General features: G+C 34.7%; 2 protein-coding genes and 1 pseudogene across 2 annotated transcripts; 2 read left to right on the top strand and 1 right to left on the bottom strand.

The window, feature by feature from the left end:
• Positions 1–3,260: 3,260 nt before the first annotated feature.
• LOC148569176 (uncharacterized) lies at positions 3,261–3,650 on the bottom strand. Its single transcript, XM_088484920.1, has one exon. It carries the CDS (start codon positions 3,648–3,650, stop codon positions 3,261–3,263), a length of 390 nt encoding a protein of 129 aa, XP_088341046.1.
• Positions 3,651–3,914: 264 nt separating this feature from the next.
• Positions 3,915–5,124, top strand: LOC107637015 (heat shock 70 kDa protein 4 pseudogene; annotated as a pseudogene).
• A 5,326-nt stretch (positions 5,125–10,450) lies between these two features.
• On the top strand, positions 10,451–11,789 carry LOC107638011 (protein VACUOLELESS GAMETOPHYTES-like). Its single transcript, XM_016341212.3, has 2 exons — positions 10,451–10,489; positions 10,914–11,789. Exon 2 carries the CDS (start codon positions 10,923–10,925, stop codon positions 11,661–11,663), a length of 741 nt encoding a protein of 246 aa, XP_016196698.1. The 5' UTR covers positions 10,451–10,489; positions 10,914–10,922; the 3' UTR covers positions 11,664–11,789.
• Positions 11,790–19,863: the final 8,074 nt, after the last annotated feature.

Below are 19,863 nucleotides of genomic sequence, written 5' to 3' on the forward strand. Positions count from 1 at the left end.
ACTTTTATTATTACTGGGAGAAAAAGTAGCCCAATGATGTTTAGCTAATTGACAAACATCACATTGAAAAGACTCGACAGACACTTTTGTAAATTAAAAAGGAAATAAAGACTTTAGGGTACTAAATGGAGGATGAACAAGACGTTTATGCTGAAGCCATATCTGAAAGTTTGCCCAGGACAGTATGTTTGTCTGATGATTTAAATTAAGTGCCTTTTGTGTGGTACTCTTTTCATGAGGTAAGTAGTATAACCCGTCCTGCTCTTTAGCAATTCCAATCGTCCTCCTCGTGGCAAGATCCTAAAATACACAATGAGTATAAAAAAAAGTTGCAGCACAATTTAAGTCTTTGGTAACCTTATGAATAGACAAGAGGTTAGTAGATAATTTTGAAACATGAAGCACATTTTTTAAATGGATAAGAGGTTGAAGGTGGATGTTACCATATAATAGGAATATGGGAACCGTTAGTAATAGTGATTTGTTTGTGACCAGATGAATTAGTGTAAGATGAAAAAGAAAGGAAATGAGGTGTCATATGATCTGTAGCACCAGAGTCTAAAATCCAGGTACTCTCAGTGCTAGGAGCATTAAAGGATAAGAAGTTAGAACTCTTACCAGTCATGGTTAAAGCACAAGAGCTAGATGTCTTACTAAGTGAGTCCATAAGACCACGTAAACGGTCTAATTCTTCTTTGCTAAGGGCTGGGACCTCCTTTGCAGCTTGTGAGATAGTTGGGTCTTCCACACTTTCAGAGTCAGACAATGTGTGGTTAGCACATCTTTGTATGGCACCTTTGAATCCTCCAATACGTTCGAGGACCTTCTCCTTTCCATGAAGTCTAAAACATGTGTCCTTAGTATGACCCATTTTCCCACAATAACTGCACCAGCGATCATCACAGTGAGCCTTTGAGGGAGGCTTTCCATACGAAATGGATGGACCTTTTAAAGGACCTTTGCCGGTGGCTAGAGCTGAACCATCAACATAATTTTCTCCTTCCAACATGACTGACCTCCGAGTTTCTTTCTCTCGTACAATATGAAAAACTTTTGAGAGAGAAGGAATTTTTTCTTTACCCAAAATTTAAACCCGAATTGGATTAAATTCAGAGTGCAAGCCAGACAGAAATTTAAATATACGTATCCTTTTAATAAATTGTGTCAATGTAGTAGAATCAGGTGTGCATTGCATAGTCAAATTTTGATACTGATCTAACTTGATCCACAAACGATTCAGTGTCCCATAGTAGTCTGTTACGGAGAGGCTCCCTTGCTTGGTATTGAAGATCTTGTTTTCTATTTCATAACATGCTACTGTATCCTTCTTCATTGAGTATGCCTGACTTAGATTATTCCAAATCTCCTTAGTAGTGGGGAAGAACATATATTACGGCTGATTTCTGGTGTCATAGAATGCCATAACCAGGTCATGATAAGAGCATCCTCATCATCCCAGGCTTCATATTTGGGGTCTGTCGTGGCTGGAGGGTTCCTTTCTAGATGATTTAATTTCTTTCGCCCCTTGAGAGTAGTGCGAACCAGTTGAGACCATTGGAGGTAGTTGCGCCCATCAAAAGGATATGACCCTTGTAACACCGGTAGATCATTGGGGATGATGAGAGGCGTAGTCTTATCATCTCTCATTGGTAAGAATCGGCAGCACAAGAAAGACAGAAGAAGAAAAAAGAAAACCGACGATCATGTCTGGCCAAGCAGCATCGCAATTAAAGAGATCGCGTGCGGAGTGGCCGATGGCAACGAAATTTCCTGGACTTTGTAGATCGACAAATCCCGCTTCTGATGATGGTAATCTCGTTCAGAAACTCGCCGGAAAAAAATTCCGGTGGCGGCGTGCGGCAGCGGCAAGGCACCGAAATAGGTATAGTTGCAGCAATGAAGGCTGCCTGAAAAAATGCTGGAAAAATGCGGAAGCAGAGCCCTCAGAATCAGGAGCTCTGATACCAACTTGAAAAGAAGATTTTTGAATATTATTCTTAAATTGTTTCACTTAGAGAGTGATTACATACAGAATATAAAGATTATTTACAACCTAATTAAGGAAAGAAAATAACAGATAATAAAAGCTAGTCAAAACAAATCTGCACCAAATCTGTCCTAATATAAACAAATCTGTACTAATTATAGAATAATTACAATAAGGAACAAAGATATGAGAAAGTTAGAGTGGCACCTATTGTGGAAAAAGATGGTAGGATTGCATCTCAGGTGGTTTGGATATATGAAAAGAAGAACGACAGAGCACCCAGTCAGGAGGTGGATAAGATGGAAGATGGACAAAGGGGTGAAAGGCAGAGAAAGGCCTAGGAAGACTATCTATGTAGTCGAGATTTTTTTTTTCTTTATTCAAGGTCATAGTAGTATTAGTGATGATTCGCATGACTAATAGCCATATAGTGTTTGGTTAACTACTGGGGAACGAACAATTAAGCTTCACCCTTGATACTAGTATAATACGTTAATAATTCATTTTATGGTTTCAAGGAACATAAATAAAATTTTATTAGTATATCTATCTATTTACATATTCATATTTCATTTATACACTGCTTTTCGCAAAGAGAATTAAAGAATGGCAACACAACATAAGGGTCATACGATAGGAATCAATCTTGGAACTACATACTCGTGTCTTGCAGTATGGGAAGAACAAAATGGTCGTGCAGAGATTATTGTGAATGATCAAGGCCAACAGAACCACACCTTATTTGGGTGTGCATCTTGTTGGGCCAGAAGAGCAAGCAAACCTCCTTTTGTTCTAAGGTGAAATATGGCTCAGATTTGCCAAGTTCTTCCTTCTGAGATTGATTGCTTACTTCATTATCATCTTCAGCAACCATGTTGTTGATCATGGTTCCATTGTTCTTGAAATGAGGGGGGAAGCCATGCTTTTTGTAGCATGTGTCTGCCAAGTGACCATTCTTGCCACAATAAGAACATTGTTTAAAGTCTCTTCCAATCTTTGCATTGCTGCCATAGTCTCTTCCCCCTGCCTCTGCCTCTTCTTCTTGTGTTTGTGCTACTATTTTCGTTTCTTGAATTGATTAACAATGCCTTTTCTTCCATTGCTTCATTCAGGTTCAGCTGTCGTTCTTGTTGCAACAAGGATGCAAATGCTACATCCACCGTAGGTAACGGTTCCATTAGCATAATCTGAGATCTCACAGTTGAAAATTGATCGTTAAGACCTCTCAAAAACCTAACTGTTCTAGATTCTTCCTTGTAACTTCTCATTATGTTCACCTCACAATTGCACTTCTCAAACATCTTGAACTGTTTGGAATTGGACATAAATTTTTCAATTCCTCCCAAATCGATTTCAGCTTAGTATAGTAGGTAGTTACTAATGCATCTCCTTGCTTGGTTGCAAATAATTCTTCTTCAAATTCTGTTATTCTATACACGTCACCATGATTGTACCTATACTTCAATTCCTTCCATAATTCTTCGGCTGAATTAATCCACATGATGCTTTGAGCAATTTCAAGACTTAGAGAGTGATTGATCCAAGAAGCAATGTATGTGTTGCAACGGTCCCATGCTTCAAACAACGGGTCATCCTCTGGTGGTCTTTGAGTCGATCTATCTACAAATTTCAGCTTGTTCTTGGACTTTAATGCTCTCCACATGTTTCTTTTTCATTGTTGAAAATTACTCCCTACCAAAATAACAGTAACTATGGTTGATCCTGGATTTTCTCCAGGATGCAAGAAATAAGGACTCACCGGATCCAATACTGGATTTGATTGACCTTTGTTCGTGCATGATTGGTTCATCATGTTGATCTAATTCACCAACACAGCAAGTGCATGAATGTCTACTGAAGGAACCGATTGAATACCTTCACGTTCCATCGCTTCTTGTTCACAAACCCTAATTTTAGAATCAAATCAATGAATCTTGTTGATACAGATTCAGAACTTCGTTCCTCAATCTCGCTGATCGGAAATGTTTGTCAATGCCGGATTGATGCATGACAACGCAAATCTCATCAGTCTCTATCAATTGAGTTTAAAGGAAGAGGAGAAGAATGAGATGATATGAATGAAAGAAAATTGATTTTGTAAGAAGAAGAAGACAAAGAATGAAGAAATGTGCTGCAGACTTTTTTCGAAGTTCCTCAACCTTTTATCATCATTTCCCTTCCAAGCTCACCGCACCGTGTTGAAATGTTGAGTTCAAGGGAGATGAAGGGAATAACTCCACAAAGTTTGAAAACAGAAAAGAGTGTGTTTTGTTACAACTCTGTCACTCTTAAATTCATTTTCTGATTGCACAAAAAAATCAAGTTCAATTTACCTTTCCTAGCTAATAAATAACAGTAACTTAATGAGCTGCATAACTAACTATCTAGTCAGCACTCTAACAAATTTATTCCCTAATCTCTCACTAACAAAATCTACCTATATACGCGACTCCTAACTAATTAACTTGCTAACTATTATACATGACTCATTAGCTCATCTAACAGTTTTCATATTTGATCTTGGTGGTGGTACCTTTGATGTGTCTCTAGTCACAATTGAAGATGATAACATTGAAGTTAAGGCCATTTCTGGAGACACTCATCTCAGAGGGAAAGATTTCAATAACAGAATGGTGAGTCACTTGGTACAAGAGTTCAAAAGAAAGATCAGAATGGACATTACTCGGGATCCCAGAGCAATGAGGAGGTTGAGAAACGAATGTGAGAAAGCGAAAAGGATATTTTCACATGCTAATGAGATAGATGCTTTGTTTCAAGGCATTGACTTTCGTTTCTCTATAACTTGTGCAAGGTTTGAAGAACTCAACAGGGACTTGTTTGAGAAGTGCATGGAGATTGCTCAGAAGTGTCTTGATGATGCTAAGATGGAGAAAAGAGAGATACATGACGTGGTCCTTGTTGGTGGATCTTCTAGAATCCCAAAAGTTCAGAATTTATTGCAGAACTTGTTTGAAGGGAAGGATCTTTGCAAGAGTATCAACCCGGATGAAGCTGTTGCTTATGGTGCTGCAATTCAAGCTGCTTTGCTTAGTGAAAGTTATAGCATTGTGCCAAACATGGTACTAGTTGATGTCAAAGTGAGGCTTCTGAGCTTGAGAACTATCTTAAAAAGTTAAAGAACATTTAACAACCAATATGATCAACAAGGCCCATGGATACAGCGATGAAGAAACTGATGATTTGGATTATTATTATTAGTAAGAATGTTTAGGGAAATTTCTGCTTTGCATGCATCAATTTCAGCTTGCTCTTTTAAATTTTGTTATGCTTCTGTTTTGAAGGCTCTATTTTGTCATTTAGTTAATAGCTTAAGGATCAAGATTCAGGACATGATATTGACTAATGAATATGAATAGTGCTATCCTATTGTGCATTTGACCAAAACTTACTTTTATCATTCTTATTTTGTAGTTCATAGATTTGTATGTATTTTATTTGATTAATCCGTTTGATTTTGTCCTAGTACAAATAATAAAAATTATTAATATAAAAAAATTGTGTACGTTAATAAGTAATAACCAAAGGAGATATGATGTGTATGTTTTGATTTCTGGAAATACTATGTATTATACCTACAAAGATTGCCAGGAGGATCAAACTTTTGAGTTTGAGAAAGTGTCTACATAATATAAGAAATAAGATCAACCTAAATAACATGAAATATTTTTAGATAATGATTATTGCTGCATAATTTAGTATTATCAAGTTAGTAATAGTAGTTTCAACTTAAATGTAAAAAAGCAGAGAAAATTTTATATTACACTGTAAATACAAATTACTTTGATATAGCTAGTTACATCTAACCTACTAATCGTATAATAAAGGTGTTATTTAACTTATTAATCATCTTATCATACGTACATTAATTTCGAAATGAACTAGTTCTATTCCACGTTATAGGTGTTACATCAAAGCAAAATAGCCGAAAATTTCTAAAGCAATGAAGCAGAATCATCGTCTTGGTTGTCATAATTTCCATGAAATGCATGCTTTAATTTGAATTGAAGGTTCCAATGGAAACAGGCAATAGCCAATAGTTGAATGACACGTTTACTTGTGGTAATGAAGAATAATATAATATACATACCATAATTTCTTAGACAATAGTGCATAGCCTAAAATAGTGATCGTGAAAGATTTGAATAACATGAAATCCATCCAAAGTCGAAGCAAACTACGTCGTGTGTAAAATCATGGGTTTTATTAGCTGCATATTTCATTTTGAATATGTAATTGAATTTGATTAATTAGTCGTAGATCGTTTTACTTTGTTTCCATATCGTTGTACAAATTAGGCTGGGTTTGGTAAAGCTTTTTTAAGAGGTGCTTGTGCTTTTTAAAAGCACAAACACGTCATTTTGCGTTTGGTAAATTAAAAAGCCCAAGTGCTTGTGCTTACGGCTTTTAAAAGTTAAGGGTGCTTTTGAAAGCACCTAGGAGGGAGCTTTTCAAAGCTGGCTTATGCTTACCAAATTTTTTTCATTTTCCCGCACGTATTTTCCGCTATTATATTGTCATTAAAATTCTCGTATATTTCTAACTTCTCATCCTAACTTTCACAAATTCTAACACAATCTTCATATATTTTTTATTTTTCAACTTAATCTTCACAAATTTCAATACAAATACATCTCTATCACATATTAGGTATAACTTCTATCTATTTATGTTATTTTTTTTGCGTTAATTTTGTATTTTTCAGTAGATCTATTATGTTTGTTTTTCTCTGTTCTTTGAAACGGGAAGAGGTTGATCTGATTTATGAAAACCAATCATAAAATTTTAAAATTTTCTTTGCATGAACATTAAATTATAATAACAACATGTATATACATATGTAAATATAGATATATAATTATAAGAGTAGTTTATTTGAGATAAGTGTCCTATTTTTTGTGATCTATAAAGGTGAGCCAATATATATAGGTGGGTAATGAACGTACCCAGTACTAACATTGGATTACATACAAATTTTATTATTGACTAATGATAAATCTATTTATATTAGTACAGAGAATAAATCAAGTAAATATGTTAATTATTATGATACTTATATAATAAAATAAATACTAAATATGTTAATTTAGTATTTTTAGTAATGATGTTTAGGATAAAATAAATTTTTATGAAACTTATATAAAATTTTAAAGTTAAAAAATAAAAGAATTTATTTATTATATTTATGTTTATTATGAATTTTTTATTTTAATATTATTTTATTTTAAAATATTATATAAATTTTTAAAAATTTGAAAAAAGAAATTATTTTTTGTTATAAACATGTTTATTATAATTTTTTTAACTTTTAAAAGCTGTTTTACCAAACACAATTGTAGTGCTTGTACTTATTAAAAGTCATTTTTAATTTGATTTTACCAAACGCAAGTGCTGCAACTTTTAAAAAGCTATCTTTTAAAAGACAGCTTTCATAAGCTACTTTTAAAAAGCAAAAGCTTTACCAAACCCAGCTTTAGTCCTCTACTCCCCTTATTTTATCTAGTGATAATGATGTGCGGACCAGATTATTATGAATGGATGGTTTTGAGTGGCTAAGAGAAGGGGTTGAATCTTAGTCCCTTTTTTGCTTATTAAAACTTGCTGGTCTTTGAAATAACTTCTGGAAACTTTTTGATTTTTGTCTCGTATCCAGTCACGAGACTTTTTCTTTTTATCTCGTAACTCGGTACGAGATATTTTTTAGTTTTATCTCCTACGCAGCAGAAACAGAAATGGAGTAGAAGAAAGAGAGAGAATCACACCACGAAATATCCTGATTCAGCTGCCAAGTGCAATGCAACCTACATCCAGTCTCCATCACAACAATGATGGAATTTCACTATAATCTTCATGATTACATACACCAATTCTCCCTAGGAAACTACCCTTTCTATATGGGACAAGTCCAGAATCTAAATCCCAATCCTGAACTTGACTTGGTCACAGCCAAGTTTTCAACTGCTAAGTGCTAACCCAACTTGTAAGGGGATTCCCACAAAATCATGAAACACAACACAGATGTACAAAGGACCTCTAAGGACATCTATGGTTTTTTCTTTTAATTTTGCACTCTCTGCCTTTTTTCGCTCTATGACTTTTTCTTACAAACCTCACTGTTTGCCTTTTTTCCATAAGACTCAAGACAGACAAAACTAAACAGAAAAATTACAAAATGAAGAATATTGAAGGAGAAGAACTTCTATTAGCTTAGGTAGCTATGAGAATACTGTGCTTTCACTTTTTTTCTTACTTCAAACCCTGACAGTTCTCCCTTATTTATAGAAGAGGAAGCCTCCAAGATTGAAGTTCTTGAACCGAACCAACTTCTTCTTCTTCATACAAACCGGTTCGACCAGAGAGAGAGAGGAGAGGAAAATGAATGTAAAACCCAACATGCAATTACCTCTGTGTCTTTCCTTTACACCAAGCTTCACCAATCCGAGCCATCCATCTTGACTTGCACTCCAAGAAGGATCCCTAGCCCTTGATGAGTTCTTGATGATGACAGCTTCTTCTGCTCTAACTTCTGCATCTTCTCCACGTAGCTACAGTAGCTACCTCCTGTGGTAGTTGATCAAAAGCTGAGACAAGCCATCCCTAAAGGATCTTCTTCCTCTAACCGAGATCATCTTCTTCCAGTTTTGGGTATGGAAGGCTTGAGCCTACTTCACCACATCTTTTCCACTTTGGTGAAGATCTCAACCACAACATACTTTTTGTTTTCTTTTTCTTGCCATCATTACAATGATCTTGTTACTAGCTTCTTTCACCTTCTTTTGATAGCTTGAAGTTTCTTCCATAGTTGCTGTGAGATGACCGAAGCTAGAAGAGAGAAGAGAGAGTAAAAGGAAAGCATTCAATGGATTTGAACAATTAAAAATGAATTAATTTACTTTTCCTTTTTGCTTTAGGTAGCATGTAACACTAAGTGCTATCTAATATATCCCTTTTTCTCTTTCCTATTTCCAATGTCTGCATTAACTTCACTTGATAAAATTTGAATTCCACCACATGATAAAAATGAGATCCGTTGGAAGCATGCAGTAATGAATCAATGAATTGGGTTTCATTACTTTAAGAGAGTAACTTAACCATAGTGTCCCAATTCCATTTTACTTTCGGACCAAGCCTTTTGGTTTTGCATCAAAATTTTATTTTGGGCTTGTTTGTATTTATTCTGGCTCAATTAACATAATCATAATTCAGCCACTTAATATATCAAAAATGCATAAGGCTAAAAATATTTTCTTAACACAATTGGGCCTGTTTACCAAAATACATATAACCTGCACAACAAAATTATCAATCAATACATATGAATTAAAAATTAAATTAATAATTTTGTAATTTAATTAAATTAATAATGTTTGTTCATCATTAAATTAAATTAGAGTTTTTCAAACTCATCATAAATAATATGAAAAAAATATAAAAAAGCAGCGCATAATCAACTAATATGTATTTTGAAGTTGTAATTTTTAAATTTTCAGATATATATATATATATATATATATATATATATATATGCTGATCATTGACTAGGTTTTTGTTGTCTCTTTGATAGCACAGCGTGATTCAATTAAGAAAGAAAATTAGAACATAAAAACTTTACTAAGTAGCAAAGAAAAAGGTAAAATATAATTAATATATAAGTAATTAATTTCTGAAGTTAATTTTGAAAAACTTAAAGAATTTTAAACAGTTGTACAATTAAATTTATGAGTTTAAATAATCTTTTAAGTAATGAATTTAAAAATTAATTAATTAATGATAATATACAATTGAATATTTGTATAAAATTATTTTACAACGTTAATACATGAAAATTAAATTTTTAATTTCTTTTATTTCAACTACTACAATATTAAAGCTATAAAATGTGATTAGATTATTATTGTTAGTATCTGTATTTTAATTTGTTTGGAAAGTGTATGTCATTGCACTTTGGTATATTATTATTATTTATGGATAAAATTAAACTAATTAACATCATAGTCAATTATCTAGAAATTTTTATGATATAATAGCTATATCGTCTACTATACATATCCACACTATGGGAAATTTTCATGGAAAATGTACATGAAAAGGATCCTTCAAAAGGAAAGTGTATGTTAATATAAGCTATACTTCTGAGCAATGAGTAGAAATATATTATATTGGATAATATATATATGCAATACAACTATTAATTTCCCTGAAATGTACTCATCAAAAGGATCCAGATGTGAAAACAACAACTAGCTTAGTTCAATAATGACACGTTTGTTGTGTGTTGTGAAAAAATATATATAACTATAAAAACCGACTTTCTAAGAAATTCGGAAAAACATAGCTTGGTTCATTGGCTAATTAATGCCTTAATTTCCAAGTAACTAACAAGCTTTGGTAGTTAATATATTAACTATAAATACTGCTAGTTCCTGTTTCGAATTAGAAAGTCATCTCTAAAGAACCTACCTTACTCAATTATTCATCTTTTAGGTACGTACGTCTTTCAATTTCTTTAGAATAGTAGAATATAATCTTATATCTTGTACATACATGATTTTAATTTATTATTATTATTATTATTATTATTATTATTTTCTTTCCTTTGCATCATTAAATATGTATCTATTACTTGATATAATTAACATCTTATGTGTATTAATAATATGATTACATAGAAGATTAACTTTTCAATTTATCTTTTGATTTATTCTATTCACAGAAGATGTTTTTTATAAAAATGATAACAGATAATCGTTATATAATTTGACATATTTAAATAAATTATTTAATATAATACGTGTTTATATTTTAATTATTATTTTTATACAAAGACATACATTTTCATGTGAATAATTACTTATCATTAGTTACATTATTTCCTTGCTGTTTCTATATTCGTTGTTAATTTCAACAGAATTTAATTATGGATCATCCCAATCATTCACACCCTTTACACTTGAACCCTTCTGGAGCTCCATACAAGTGCAATGGTTGTAAAGAACTAGGGTTTGGACCAAGTTATCGTTGTGAAACTTGCAACTACATCCTTCACGAAGAGTGTGCGAACGTCGATCGCCTCGCCTTCCATCGATTTTTCCCGAAAAGTCACTTCGAGTTCTTCGAGAAGGCGCCCGGATACCGAACTAGGTATTGTGATGCTTGTGGAAAAGATGTGCTAGGGTTTGTGTACCATTGTTCCCAGACAGGATTTGATTTGCACCCATGTTGTTTGAAGCTGAAAGATAGTGTTTGCGACAAAGATGGATGTGTGACATTGACATTGTCTCAAAAGGTTCCTAGGAAGTGCCTAAAATGTAAGAGTAGGAATGTTGTGAACAAAGTTAAGGGTTGGTCTTATGTGTCTTGTAATGAGGATAATAATTCTTGTTACCATGTTTCTTGTGTTAAGGAATTGATTCTTGAGAATTGGAAGAGAGGCTATTTTTCAACTCAAGAACAAAACAATTATTCAATAATTCATCATGAGATGATTGAATATGAATCTCATCAACTTGCTTTAACAAGGTCATCAAGGAGATTGGGGACAATCAAGAAGTATACAAAGATAGCAGTTGTGATCTTCAAGCTAATATTTTCAGCCATTTTTGGAAACCCCATTTCTGCCATTGCTACTCTTGTTGAAGCCCTAGTTCAAGATTATTGATGAAGATTTTTAGCTTTTTTTCCCCTTAATTTTTTGTTTATGCTTTTGGTTAGTTTTGGGATGAATAATAAAGCTTTTCGAGTGTGATGAGTTTGGTGGTATAGGTAGAATATTAATGCATATGTATTACGTGATATATATAATTATTAATTAAGAAATGTACGTGTTTTGTCAATTTTTAACAAATCGATGGTAGTTCGATATCTAGTGATTTGGGAGCGAAACCTACTCCTCTGTGCGAGTACCAATTTTTTAGAAGTGCATCAAAACGTCTTCGATTAGACCAAATTTAAAAATTAAAATAAAGTAAATCTGTAAATTAATAAAAAGGACTTAGAAATTAAAGTTTTAAAAACTAAATAAATAATAAATGGAAAGGTTTGCAGTCAAATTAAAAGTAGACAATAAAATATCTTTGATTGGATCAAAGGACTTCAACATGAAAGATTCAAATGCAGAAAGATAAATTGAACAAATGAAGGTAAAGAACACTTGGTAAATAAAATTAATTGAAATGTTACAAAAAAATAAATTGAAGAAAAGAAGAAAATGGAAGGAACCCTACAGAAAATGTAACTCGATCGCAAATTCAGGAATTCGCTGGGATGTGAGAATGCTAGAGTGTTTTTTCTGAGTAAAAGTTCTAACTCCTCTTCACTAAGATTTCCTAATATTTATAGGCTAATTTTACATAACTGATGATTAATTAGTAATTAATTAAAATTAAATACAACATTTCAAATTTGAAGTGCAGTCTCTCTTGGTAACCGTTCCCGCCGTATGATTGTAGATATTCTCCATGATCTCCTCGTGCAATAAAAGCTATTAACTTCCTACTTTCACAACTATTCGACCAGCTCTTTCAAAGGCCTTACTCGATTTTTCGAATCGAGTCTTCTCCTTGATTTGGCTCACTCGATCAACAAAACAATCAAAAACCAAATCAGCACCGATTACCTCCAACTTTATACTTACGCGCGTGTCTTCTCAAGAAACCATACTTGACTCGTTTCGATTCCACTTACTTTTATCGAAAATATTTTTCGATCAACAAATTGCCCCCTTGGATTAATGTGGTTGCCTTCAATATTATCATCGAACAATAAAGCACTTAATCCAAAAGATGTCAGTTTTTTCAAATCAGTAATAATTGTCATTTAAACCCCATTACCATTAATTCACTCGACACGTCTCCCGAGACTTACGCTTCCTCTCTCTACCACTTCATCTTCTCTACGAAGTTATCTCCATTCGCATCCCCTTCTACAGTAACGGCTACAGTGATACTTTAAATTGATCACTCTCTCCTTTATTCAAATTTCTTGAATCTTCATCATTCTCTAAGTTTCCTCTACACCGGCAAACTCTTCACAAAAATCTTTAACCTTTATTCTCCTTTTACTCTTTCTGAAAATGGCTAGTTCTTCCTCTCAAATTGCCACCCAAGACAAGGGGAAAGGTCCCATAACAGCACCGCCACTTCCACCGGCCCTTTGCATTCTCAATCAAGTCAATGATGAAGTCATTGACGGTCCTCATTTACCAACTAATGACACCAGAATCCTAATTCCATTCACAATTGGTGCCGAGACATATTGCTTCCTTGGACCAATTGAGTCTCTGGAGAGGGCAAATAAAAAACTCTCTTTCTTCCCAAGTGCTGAAGGTGAAGATTTACTGATAAACCAATCATTTAACATCTCCCATTTCATCAATCAAAAATCCTTCAGGAACAATCCGAAAATTAATCCTCGGGGATACGATTTCATAGCTTGGTATCGACGTCTTGAACCTACCAAAAGTGCTGATTGGAAAGCTTTAGGAATCCACGAACTACTAAGGCTTTCCCACTTCTCACTTACCACATACCCTTGGATGATTGGGGCTGTGACTTGTTTTTGGAATAGAACAACGTAACCAACAACTTCCACCTTCCATGTGGAATGATCGAAATGTCTTTTCTGGACGTGGCTGCTATTACATGGCTCCCAATCAATTCTCCCGACTATACTCCTGACATGCAGTCAAAGCGTCAATACAATGTGGTTTTAACCAGTTCTTACAATTATTTTATCGCTCACAACATGGGTGCAGAAGGTACGAAAATCACTGAAAATGAACACGTTGTTTTCCTGTTTTATTGGTTAAATGCCGTCCAATTCTATTCTCGAAATATCAAAATGTCAAAACTTTACCTTCCTTTAGCTACTCTTCTCCATGAAGGAAAAGCCCTCAATTTAGCCAAGCTTCTTATAGGACATATTTTCGAAGAACTTGGTCAATTTATTGTGACCTTCGAGACAACAAAATCATCAGTGCAGGAGGCCCTTTATGGCTGCTTCAACTATGGCTTAATGCCGTTTTTGAAAATTTCATGACAAAATCTGAAGGTAGTAGTACTGATAAGCAATACATTGATGGTTTTCGATTAGCTGAATTCAAACCCAATTTTCCGGACACCGAATCAGATGAAGATAGATTCTGGGCTGTTTTCTCTCTTTTCCATACTTGTAAAGATTTCGACAATGACCAACTCAATTTTACTCCTTTCTTGCGTCGCAATCGTGGTCCTACTTGGTTAGAACGTTTACTCTTCCCTGATATAAATGAAGCAAATGAACTTGCAAATCGAAGTTGGACGAACATGTTGGCTGTACAAGTAATACCAATAGGGTTACCTTTACATAAGAAAGAAAGGTTCAAAGTTACCATGTATGCTCCACATTTGACAGCCAGACAATTAGGATTTTCTCAAGCCATCACAACGCCACAACCTCAAAATAATGATCCTTTCTGTCACATTACTTTGACTACTCAAGAGGATTTCAATTCTTGCCTCTTAAAGAATCAACAGCGCAGGGACCGTTTCAATTTCGTGGTGTACGATCACAGCTTCTATATCACTAAATCTTGTTTGGAATGGTGGACTGCTTATTACTCCAGGTATACCCGTACCTTGGAAGAAATTTAAAAAACTGCAATTCGAACTACCCCTGTTGCTGAGAGTTCTCCAAAAAGAACTCACAAAAGGAAAGCCGAAGCTGCTCGACCAGCACCACCCAAGAACAGAAGAACTCCTACCAGAACCTCTCATAAAGTAATTCTTCTATTCATAATTCCATTTTCTAATTCGAAATGTCCTTCGAATATTATCATAATATTTTTAAACATAATTGATTCTGGACTTTTAACAGTTAATATTGCAATCATCAAGCGAAAGCGCTGATGAAAGTGAACCAACCAACAAAGATTCTCCTGCTGCTTCCTTTCAATCGGAAGATGCAGCCGATTCCGATCCTGGCACTCAATTAATACTAAGATCCATAAATCCTCAGGTAATCATCACTACACACATCTTACTTAGTTTAAAAATAAATCTTAAACTCATAATTGTGTACCTTTTGTATTAGCTCATTAATGTTGCCCAATCGGCTTCTTCCACTAGAGCTCCTGATCAACCAATTCCATAACAACAAAATGTCTCAGAGCATTCTACATCACATGATTCGATCCAATTCACTGGGTTCCTTCAAACAATTCCTGCTGTTCATCCACCTCTTTCTCACACAACACAAGTAATTGATCTGACGACAAACCCTTTGCAGCACTCTCGAGAAGAAACTCACAAGCTTGAATCAATTTCACCAAATAATCAAGCTGTATCTTCCACAGAAAACATTGTAGTTGCAGACTCCGATTCTCCTTCTAAAGCTGCTGACACTACCAATTCAACTTTCTCTCGGTCTAAAGTGTTGGAAACTCCTCCCGAATTACAACCCAGATCTTCACCCCAAATTAACCTTCAGACTCCTCCCGGACCAAGACCTGGAAAAGCGAGTGCTTCCACCACTCCTACAAGTGCTTCCTTGGTCAACTTGATTTCTGTCTTAAATAAAGTTATCCAGGAAAATAAAATCCCAGTGCTTGTACCACCGATCTCAAGACCTGCTACATCAAGGCCTTCGATTGAATTGGATCCTGATACTCGGGAACAATTTCGATCACTCATCAAGCTTTTGGATCATCCTCCTACCACATGGGTTAATGATCCAATTCTTAACAAACTCTTGGCTGATCTTTTGAATGCCTCTTTTGAACTCCCAACTAACACACCACATTCTGCCTCCATTGAAGAATTCAAACAGCTTCTCAATAAGAGTGTCTCCTCTCAATTTCAACTTCAAGAAATCGAGAATGAAGAAGCAACAGCCAAATCCAATATAGAGAATTGTCACGCAACCGCTCAACCCATCCAAGCTTCTCGTGAAGAATTTGATGTAAGAATTTCCCATGCCATTTCTGTTTAAGCTTTTCATGATCAAGAAGAAGCAAGACTTGAGGCAGAATTAATTCAAATTCAAGAACAACTTGCCACCATACGCCAAAGTCGAGCCACCCTAGCCAAACCATTGGCCGTAGCCCAGCAAGATCAACATCTCCTTATTCAAGAACTTGTCTCAATTGATACCAAGCGAGGAGAATATGAAAAACAACTTGAGAGAATTCAAGCTGACAAGTTTAAACAAATTGAAGTGCTTTCCATTTTGGAAAATAAAAGGGCAAAGTTGCGCTCCGATCTGGCAAAACTAGTGGCACTTTGAATCTTATATTTGTAATTTTATTTTTGTAATGACTTTCAACTTTTCTGAACTTATGCATGTTAAATTTCTATATTTGCCAGCAATAGAAATATTTCAGATATTTCCCATTAATCGAATTAATCACTTTTCCTGATTCGATATCTTTAACTTGATAAGCATTTCCACAATATACCCCTATCACTTGAAAGGGACCTTCCCAACTATGGGACCACTTACCCAGGAATCTTGATTTCTTTTCCATCGGGAAAATGACTTTCAAAACTAACTCTCCTATCTTGAAAGATTTTTCCTTAATTCGACGATTATAACTTTGAGCAACATTTTCTTTTTATCGAATTACATTATCAAGTGCTAAGCTTCGCTCCGAGTCTAACTCATTTAACTCATCAAACATTGCATTCCAATAATCATCGACTGGCAAATCATTCTGTTTTGACACTCTTAAAGTATTCAAATTAATTTCTAATGGTAACACTGCATCATGGCCATACACCAATTTATAAGGTGAAGTCCCTGTTGAACCTTTTGGTGAATTCCGATAAGCCCATAATACTTGACTTAAAGTCTCATGCCATGTTCGAGGTTTATTCCCGATATGCTTTTTAATCAAACCTATCAATATCTTATTTGCTGCTTCTACCTGTCCATTAGCCTGTGCATAATAAGGAGTCGAAGTAATCATATTAATACTCCTTAAAACCGTAAAACTTTTCACTCGCTGACCAGTAAACATTGTTCCTTGATCAGTACTTAATGTTTGAGGAATTCCAAATCGATGAATAATATGTTCCTCAATAAAATCTATTATTTCATTTTGACTTACTTCGATCAAAGGAATCGCTTCTGTAACACCCTACCACACTAAGCATTACGCTTAAGTCGTAAAACGAAGGTGGTGTGATATTACGACCTCTAAAATAAAATGAGTACATATAATAACAGAAGAATTATAATATGCTAGGAGCCTTGAAAAATAGGGGAAATAAAAATCGTGAAATAAAAGCGCAACGCTCAAGGAACGAGTTAACTTGCGTACTAAGAAAACCATAACTATTAAACATAAGATAACAGAAGTGGAAATAGAGTGCCAAAGATACAAAATAACAAGCTCCTAACTCAGCCTGCGAAGTCAAGACTGGCCGGAGAATATTTACACATATATACATACATATCCAAAACCCAAAAGAACACATACACAATCCTGCCTCTCCATAAACCTCTAAGAGGATCAAAAAGAATAAGTCATGCGGAAAGAAAGCTAAGTACATATATATACATCATAGCATAACAAAATATCCTAGTAACCACTCCGCTTCAAGAGTCCAGACACCTAACGAGATGCCTCTCGACCTGCATCTGAAAAACAACAACATAGTATGGAATGAGAACCGGAGGTTCTCAGTATGGTAAAGGTGCCACACACATAATATATAAGGTCCTGGGAATGCCAGAGGCAATCCTAGAACGCCGACACTCAGATTATAGAGCTTAAAGTATTAACTAGAAGCCATAAAAGGTGGTTTCCTAAAAATATTTAATCCTAACTTAACTTAACCTTAAATCTAAGTCCTATACTGCCATTCCTCCATACCTCTAACTCCATCATGCATTTTCACAAACAAATAGACAGATAAAGGCAAACACAAGAAGATTACAACTACTGCAGGTAACAGATACACATTTAGCATGGCAAATACAGATAAGCACACCCAATTAGAGCACAAGCAAATAATTCAAGTAATATGCATATGATGCATGCCTGTCCTATGGCTGATGAGGCTCATCTGTCGGTTATCCAGCCAACCCGACAAGTCTGAATTGTACTTAGACTGTCCCCCGACGTGCATCCCTAAGAGTCTATGCATAGTTTTTTTCTCAAATAATCAATAATACTCAATGGGGGTAACATTCCCGGGAATTTATATAGTGCCCGGTCACACACTTACGTCGTAGGGTCAACAGAGTATCGAGTTTTCAACCTGGTACACGTGGTGGCAAGCCACGGCACTTAATCCAGGGAATCTCGCATCTCAGATTATTCAAATTCATAAGCCATATAAATAATTCAATTATAATTCATCAACATCCACATCATTCTCAATCGCATCTCATTCATTATCATACATCAATCATATTCAATCCTTATCCTTCATTATCACTCCTCCCATTCCGTCCATCAATAGTTCCAATTCAAAACATAATTCATTCTTTTCTAAATGAATCAAACTTAAAACATGCTCATTTTCTTAATAACTCTAAATCAAACCATATAACCTTTGAATCTAAATCTTTTTAAATAATCATATAAACAAAATCTCTAATCTCTAATTTTTATAAAATTTCGGCAGCATCTCCTCTAAAACTCGGACTTTGCCACCCTGTTCGGGTCCAAACCTGCATTCTTTTTAATTCAACATTCCCTTCCTCATTATCATAACAATCTCCACAAAAAATCTACCTCAGATCAACAATTAAACTGATACAATATTCAAATCCAACAACCAAAATTCAACTAAGAATCATAATTCACAAATCCTAGGCTTTTAACACAAAATACCTCATTATCACAACAACCTCCACAATAATTATACCTCAAATCAATAATTCACCGAATCATTAATTAATCAACAAGCGCCAAACCAACCATGTTCATCAACAATAACATTCAACTATAATTCTCTCCAAATTAACATAACAACATTCACCATCCAAAATTAATAACTAATTATCTAATAAACTTCAACCAATTATATTCATCGACAAATTACTAAATATTAAACATACACCTGCATTCCAACTTATCCTATGGTCATCTAGCCTAAGTTTTCACAGAACATTATATATTAAATGCAAGAAACCTAAACCATACCTTAGCCAATTTTCACGTAACGACCAAAGCTATTTATTCAAAACCAAGACAGCCCCTCAAAACTCAACTAATCCGCTTCCTCCAAGTTCCAGTATTCACAATTTCAAGCTCCAATTATTTATTCACAACCTAGTACACATTCATAACACATATATATCCAATTTAATACTCAAAGCTCAAATTCAATGAAAATAAAATAGAATTATCGTATCCTCACCTTACCCAAGCTTCACATAAGCAAGAGTGAACGTTTTTCTCAAGCTAATTGGATCCTAAAACATCAAAAATCAAAGAAATTCAATAAACTCAAAAATTGGGGGAAATGAAAGGCTGAAGTGAAATAGCAAGTTACCTATAAAATTGTTCCGGTAGAAATGTAGAGCTCAACGTGGTGAACGCGTGGCCGCAAACGGTGCGGCGATTGGAGCTCGAACGGGAAAGTTACGGGAAATTAAATTCACCGTAAACGAATTTCTCTTCTTCTCTTCCCTGGGAGGCTTGCTGCGTCGTTGAGGGAAATGAAGAAAAACAAGAGCCCGTGGCTCTTTTTAATTGTTGGACTAATTGGGCCCACAACCCGGTTTGGGCCCGGTTTAACCAGTTCGGCCCGTTCGGTCCAATTTTGGACCGTTTTCTTTGAAATTGGTGTTAAAATTCTCGTTTCGATGAGCTCTATCCTAATTTGATATAATATTCACATTTCTAATTCCCCTTATTAAAAACTATTTTA

The sequence above is a fragment of the Arachis ipaensis genome, chromosome B4, assembly GCF_059453495.1.
Source record: "Arachis ipaensis isolate K30076 ecotype BB chromosome B4, ASM5945349v1, whole genome shotgun sequence".
Taxonomy (NCBI): Eukaryota; Viridiplantae; Streptophyta; class Magnoliopsida; order Fabales; family Fabaceae; genus Arachis; species Arachis ipaensis.